This window comes from Oculina patagonica, chromosome 4, assembly GCF_052425735.1.
Source record: "Oculina patagonica isolate OP01 chromosome 4, crgOcupat, whole genome shotgun sequence".
NCBI classification, from domain to species: domain Eukaryota; kingdom Metazoa; phylum Cnidaria; class Anthozoa; order Scleractinia; family Oculinidae; genus Oculina; species Oculina patagonica.
Window position 1 is genome coordinate 19873138 of NC_135761.1, and position 7282 is coordinate 19880419.

The 7282-nt window shown below is 38.1% G+C and overlaps 1 protein-coding gene across 1 annotated transcript; it reads right to left on the reverse strand.

Annotated features, from left to right (window-relative positions):
* Positions 1-810: 810 nt before the first annotated feature.
* LOC144648222 (trace amine-associated receptor 1-like) lies at positions 811-3623 on the reverse strand. Its single transcript, XM_078507838.1, has 2 exons — positions 2867-3623; positions 811-1307 (listed from the first exon to the last, which is right to left on the reverse strand). Exons 1-2 carry the CDS (start codon positions 3621-3623, stop codon positions 811-813), a joined length of 1254 nt encoding a protein of 417 aa, XP_078363964.1.
* Positions 3624-7282: the final 3659 nt, after the last annotated feature.

Genomic DNA, 7282 nt, shown 5'->3' on the forward strand with positions numbered 1-7282 from the left:
TTTAAAATACATTTGGTTTTTAGAGGCCCGGATTTCTCATTTTATGTTATTTACAGGTTTGTAAACAGGCCCCTCTTTCTTATTTACCTGTTATCTACAATTCTTCATTTGTATTATATTTTTGTGCAGACCCCTCGTTTATCTTGTTGATTCTGTCCTTACTTGTGGATAGCACCCATTTTAACCCTTCATATCTCACTGATCTGTATATTCATGTGTATTGAAGGTACTTGGAATTTACTACTAATTACACGCTTCTGCCACTAGGTAACAGGTTATTTACAGTGCTTAAGAGAGCCCTTTGTTTTCATTTACGCGTTATTTACATATTATGTTCAAATCTTTTACACGTACATGTATTTGCAGGTTTCTGTTACCAAATTTACATGGATTTCTTTAAATTTTTTAACAAGAAAATGTAAAACTTATACCGACGAGTAAATTTTCACCTTCCCATTTCAATACGAAGGAAGGAGGCCATACAAGCGGTGTGACAAATGTATGGGACAAAGGAGAAAGTCTTATTATCGTAAACATATAAGATGAAAAAAAAAAACAATAACTGAAGTACTTAACTCGCAAACAGTCACACCACTTGTATGGGTTTCCTGTGATTGATGTTTTCATAGAAAGATTAGATGGCGTTTTTACTTTTCTTCTTCGATTCGTAACAACAGCTTGTCTCACTTCACTGGACTCAAAATGACTCACATTTTGTTATTATCAGTGCTGGCGCGTTTAGATTGCTAACATCCCCTTCTACAGAAATTTCCGAGCTTCGTCTCACTTCTAATGAATCACATTTTGTTATCAACAGTGAAGGCGCGTAGCGCACACCCCTTCGACAGAAATTTCCGAGCTTGGTCTCACTTCTAATAAATCACATTTTGTTATCAACAGTGAAGGCGCGTTTAGGTCGCTGACACACCCTTCGACAGAAATTTCCGAGCTTGGTCTGCGAGAACTCAAGACTGTCACATTCTCAGTTGGAACAGTCAGGAACGATGGCAGACGGTCATTTCGCTCCCAAACAGAAGCATCCAGGTGGGACCGATCACCACGTGCGCTGACATTGCCTTCAATCTTGGGACTAACCGAACCACCTCTGAATAATTTCTTGAACATTATCCTGAACTCCTTGGATCTGAACATGTAAATGATCGGATTAAGAGCGCTATTTATCCCCATCATCACAACAAAAGCACAGCGGAGGGGGTTAGGAACGAGGCCTGGACCGAGTTTGATTGTGAGCAGTACACAAACGAATCCTGGGAGATAACAGAAGGCGAACGCGCCAATCACCATTACTGTAAGAACAAAACAGGTTTAACAAGTTACTTAGACTTGCTCTCAGTGGAAGGGGGTGAAGTCTTGATGTAGGATTACAGCGGAGATGTGAATACAATAGACTAAGGCTTTCCACAAGTTGCTCGGCAACTTTTTGGCAACTTTTTATATTTCGAGCAAATTTTTCCCCTTCGAGCAACTTTTTTCCTCTCGAGCAACTTGTTACATTTTGTGCAATTTCCAGACCGAAGATCTCCGAAGATTATCCGAGTGTTGTTCAAAGGGCATACGAACGTTTCCGAAGATTTACGAAGTTTGCCGAGGATTTTCGAGGAACATCTAAAGACGTTTCAACTTTCGCCTCATTATGCCGCCAGCTAACATGACGTCATCGATATCTTCGCGATTTTTCTCAATTAAAGAAAACCTTGTTATTTAACAAATTTTCTCCTTAATATGTTAATTAGATACTTTTTTGCTGTAAAATTGCAGAAAACTGCTTATGAATCTAACCCTCAAAGGGAAATTAGCATATATTTAGAGAAATTTTCTTTTTAGAAGCAACGTTTTGGATTTTTTTGGAGCAACTTTCGAGCAACTTTTATTGTCAGAAGCAACTTTTTTGAATTTTTGCAGCAACTTTTGAGCAACTTTTTGAGAAATTACGGGCAACTTTTTGGGAAATCTCGAGCAACTTGTGGAAAGCCCTACAATAGACTCGCCCGGTTCTGTGAGCGCATAGATGATGGACGCGCTGATTTTTATGAATTTGTAGCGAGGGGCAACTCGAGAATGGGTTGGATTTTCTTGGACAAGGAGGTATGAATACACGTGTTTCATTCATATGCAAATTGACGCGTTATGAACGCGAATTGTTTCAAAACCATTCCCGCGCGATCTTCGTCTGGCAATTTTACCCTGTGCTTCGCGTTCGCTACTTTACATAAGCGTCACGTGCATTATTATTCCTCGAACAAATCAAACAGACTCAGATATGTTATTTACTAACTTAAAGCCAATTTAACCAGTATTGCCAAGCACTACAAATTGCATAAAAATCAGCGACTCCCACGTCCTTACGTAGGCAGAGCCGGATGAGTGTATTGTCCTCGCGCCTCGCTGCAATGATAACGCGTGTTTTTAATTACGTGCATGTGGCGGAGCATGATGAAGCATGCGACTCATGATTCGACAGAGGAAGGCGACGTGACACGGAGAAACCACAGGAAGAAGGGGACAGACTGCCAAGACGAGGCAAGATCGAGGGGGTTCGGGGCATGGCCTCCAGAAAATTTTGAAATCTAGAATCTCTTTCAGAGACATTTTGAATGTTTTTATTTCAGAAAAAAAAAAACAATCTTGTTCATCTGGGGATTATTTTCCCAGCAAAACGTCTTTTGTTTTCAATCTAGACGAGGCAATTCAAGTGCCTCGTCTTACCTCTTGCTAGTTACGGCCCTGGACTTATAATTATGAACAGCGACCTTTACTGAAATCACTGTACAATAGCGAAAGTAGGTAATTATAAGGAATTAAAATAACATCAGTAGTACTAAACCTCAGGCCAGTCTATTCTTACCTATCGTCTTCATCCATTTCATCTCTTTCCTCTTCTTCCTTCTTAATTCAGCAGTCACGGGATTCAAATGTTCGCCCGGTTCAGTTCGGTTGCTCTGAGACCAGGAGATCTTGGCGATACGACCGTACACAAATATCATCACCACAAAAGGAATTGCAACGAAGAGGGTGAAATTGAAGGCAAGATGAATTTTATGCAACAAGGACGGTTCGTCGGTGGACTCGGAGCAACCAATGATGCTTGTCCTATACCGAGAGTGGCCGCTATCGCCATAAAATAAGGGCAGGACCACTATAGAAATCACCGGAGCACCCCAGGCAACCAACAATGATAGTCTGACTCGTGTTGTGGTGAGGATTGCTTTGTACCTCAGAGGATAAATGATGGCAATGTAGCGATCGCAGCTGAGAAGACAAATGTGAAAAATGCTGACATACGAGAGTGCTCCTAATAGCACCAAGAAATGTTCGCACACTTTGTTCGCTGCTTCGAAGTCGTACAGCCAAATCAAACGGAAGAGAAGGAACGACAGCAAGGAAAAGTCGGACACTGCTAAGCTGGCGAGGATAGAACTGCTCGGTTTTTTTCGGAGCGAGCGAACGCGAGAAACGGCCAGCCAAACACATATGTTTCCGAGCAAGTTTGCTACGAACGTGGGGCTCAGAACAGCCGTTTGTAAAGCTGTGGAGACGGTGCCCGGAGGGGACGCAGTAAACCCTGAGCCAGAACTACGAGATGTGTCGAAGGAATTGCCCATAATGGTTTAAAATGTCCTCGATCGATGTCTTGCTGACACTCTCGAGCGAAACACTATATTTCTATAAAGTGGTTCGTTTTTAGTGGTTCAAGCGGTTCATTTCCTCGTCATTGTGCAAACCGGTTTCATATTTAGGTCATCACAAAGAAGAAATCCTTTGTGATTGTTTAATTTCGGACCGATCTTGTTTTTTGGGAAAAGAAACCTGCACAGTCAAATGCAAGAAACAAATGACAGTTTTCTAGAGCGTTTATGTCTGTAAAACGTGGACAGCCGGAATTTATTCTGAACTAGATGTTACTAGTGAGAGCTTACTTCAATTGCATTTAACGAGATAAGCGTGGTACAACAGCAATAAATTAAGAGCCATTGTTTTAAAGCTTCCTCCACTTCAATTACTTTCAAATTTGACGAAAAGATGTTCAAAAAACATTTAAATGGTTCAACTGTGTAGCCGATTTTTTTCTTGAAAAATAAAACGGTTTTCCTTATTTTTTCTCTTTTCTGGTTTAAAATAAGAGTTGGGGTTGATCAGTTGTATGAGAAATACCAAAATGTCTGAAATTTTGTTTAAACAGAAAACAACACATTTTCACTGGTAATGTTTCTATCCGTCTTGTCCGTCGAGCAAAAGGGAGAGCAGCAGGCAGACAGGGGCCGAACGCAATCCCACCATATCCAACCCAAACGGCCAGCGAAAACGAAACATAAAATCCCCCTATACCGAATACCAAAAAACCGTGGCCGAGCCTGAAAGGCTGCTTACAACATGCAATAGCTCTCTATAGTGTATACTAAAAAACAGTGGATGGTGTTTTTGGTGCGTGCTGATTGGCTACTCAAACTCCGGATATCCTTTTCTTTTTACCTCCGAACCAGAGCGCCAGAAAACGGAAATCATTGCAAGATCGAATAATTTTTTAAAAACTAATCCTTTCGCGTTTTTATCTCACTATTTTAGTGTATACTAAAAGAACTATTCACCTCAGTGTCGGTGGCTAGTAGTAGATATTAACCTCGGTAGAAAACCACCACTAGGCACTTCCACTTCGGAGAATAGCTGTTGACCACGGTCCGCAGTGTTTATACGTAAACAACCGAAGCGTCTTCCAACGTTTCCTACCCAGATAATAAAATCTAATGCTGATGTAGTGGAAGATCAGTGGTGCGTCCAATTAAAGAATCTTCTAAACTTTTGTCAAGAAAATAAATTTAAAGCAAAATGCGCATTTGTGCTTAGTTGCTTTTTTGTAGCTTTTGAATCTTTTAGGAACTCTCTTTGGGAGAGAATTGCTAAAGAACAGCAGCTTATTAATTATTTTATTCTGTAATTTAATTAAGTACACTTTTTACCCTTTTTGACTTTTTAATATTTAACTCGTATTTCTTGTATTTTTATTCGTTATATTGTCTCATAATTTATTTATTCATAGTTTTAATATTCGTATTCTAGTGTATTTTTTTATTTTATTGTTAATAATTATAGAGGGCCACTGGTTTGTTAATTAGTATTTTTATGCTATTTTAGTGCTACCCTCGTTAAATAAAGACTCTACTTACTTAAATTACTATAAAAACACAAGCTTATCATTATTTGACTTATTTCTCATTTCTTTCAAATTTGTCGACAAAGATACCATATTTTTTCGATCAAACGCTGTGTCTTCAAGGTAGATCTAGAGTTGTAATTAAATAAGTCCCTCTAGCTCAAGAATATATCTGAGGTACGTAAAATATGAAACCATCGCTTGAAAAACAGGCCAAGTTTCGATCGCGAGAAATCGAGAAAATACGGTATTTGAGATTTTTAGAAAATAAAGTTGGTGTGATAATTATGTACTGTTTTTTATTTAAAAAATAAGCTTCTTATTCTGTGGAGCATCAAAGGCGAGGAAAAAAACATCTTTGTATTCTTTATTAACGACTTCTTTTCAGTTTTTTTTTTTTACTGTTGATGCATGAACAAATCAACCCTGCATGGTCTTCACTGAGAAGTTCCCTTTTACAATACTCTTCCTTGCTTAAAGGAGAAGTTCCTGCCAAAATGAATTTTTTTCTTAACGCCAATTCTCTTGCATTTTTTTTTCCTTTATATTTCGATGAATTTTGTTCATATTGAAGTGAAATTATGAGCAAAAATAGTTGCTGCGTGTAAATATATGCTCTTTCCCAAAATAAACGAGTGTTTCAATTTTTTAAATGCTCCGCATTTGAACCAAATTGCTGTCATATTGCTACGACAAATGGCGTCGACATGTTCAATTTTACTGTTTTCAAACACGGAGAACTTTTTTTAGTAAAGCTAAAAAAATTAAGGCTGTTCGCGAGAAAATCTCCAAACATTGTTTTTTTTTTAGCTTTCACCTTCACCACTGCTAGTTTACAAATTACCCATGTCAGAAATGTAAAAAAAATAAGGGCACCGAATTCATTTTCGAGATACGATATCTGAAAGAAGGCGCTTATTTGGATCAATTTGAACGTCATTTGCAACTAAAAATCCTACTCAGTTTGTGATAACGCTGTAAGCTAACTGGAAAACCCAACGGTTCATTTTATTTTGCTAAATACCTAAATCGGGTTTTTTTTCTCTTTCTTCAATGTATTCTAAGAATCGATTTTTTTGGCATTGCATTTTCTCCCATTTTAATTGAGCAAATAAAGATTGCATTGTCTATTTGCATTTGTGTTGCTTATATATTAATATCTCTATAGACACGTTTCATTGGTTTCTCTTCGCCACGCGTGTAAACATCTTGCTTTAACTTTGACATCAGTGCTCTTTGAAGAGCCCATTTGGCTCTGTGTTGTTGTCAATTATTTCTGAAATCACTCCCAGTTGTAATCTGTTGCCTTAGAGCTGTTATATACATGTAGCTAATAAGAAATAAAGAAAGATAGTAAAAATATCTGAAGCTGTCCATCTGGCAAAATCTGAAACAAAATATACAGTTTTGATTTCTACAGAACGATAGTTAATTCCATGAACAATGTTTAGGTTAATCTCCAGCTTAAAATTCTCTCAAATTATCGTGCAGAAAGTATGAGCCTCATCTCTACATACTTACACAAGGGGAAGTATCACGCAGATTTCAGTTGTGTAACTTCAAAAGTTAAAAAAAAAAAAACATTTCAGTGTCAACGCAAACATTTCATAATGGTCCAGATTTGCTATAAATTGCCACCTAATGTAGTAAAACTGTCGACGAGTGTCTCTGCGCATGGGTGGAAAGGGTCGAAATGGATTGCAACTTGAAAACTTCCGCCGAAAGTTTTCAAGTTGTAATTCATTTCGACCCTTTCCACCCAATGTTTTCGCCAAGTTTTCGCACGCTTTTTCCAAAATAAGCTACAAACAATCATGATTTGTTTTTTTAAGAATTCGGTTGATATCTTCCTCTTGGTGTTTAAGATTATTTTCTAATCAAGTAGAGGTAATTGCATCACAGTTTCGACGGAAAGCAATCAAAATCCTCGAGATACTTCTCCTTTAATGGTCCACTTCCAAGACTGTTTCCTTTGTTTTTGATAAGTCCTGGTGCATCAACTTTTGTATGGAAATGAGTTTTACTCGCACGTTCATGATTGTCTTGCAAATCAAACTCATTCTCATATGAAAAGGTTGTGCATGACTTCTTTTTAAAAACTGAGAAAGAAGG

Coding starts and splice junctions, on each gene's coding strand:
- LOC144648222 (XM_078507838.1), bottom strand. CDS start 3,623: ATGGGCAATTCCTTCGACACATCTCGTAGTTCTGGCTCAGGGTTTACT. Junction 1,308..2,866: donor GAAATGGATGAAGACGATAG/GTAAGAATAGAC, acceptor TTGTTCTTACAG/TAATGGTGATTGGCGCGTTC.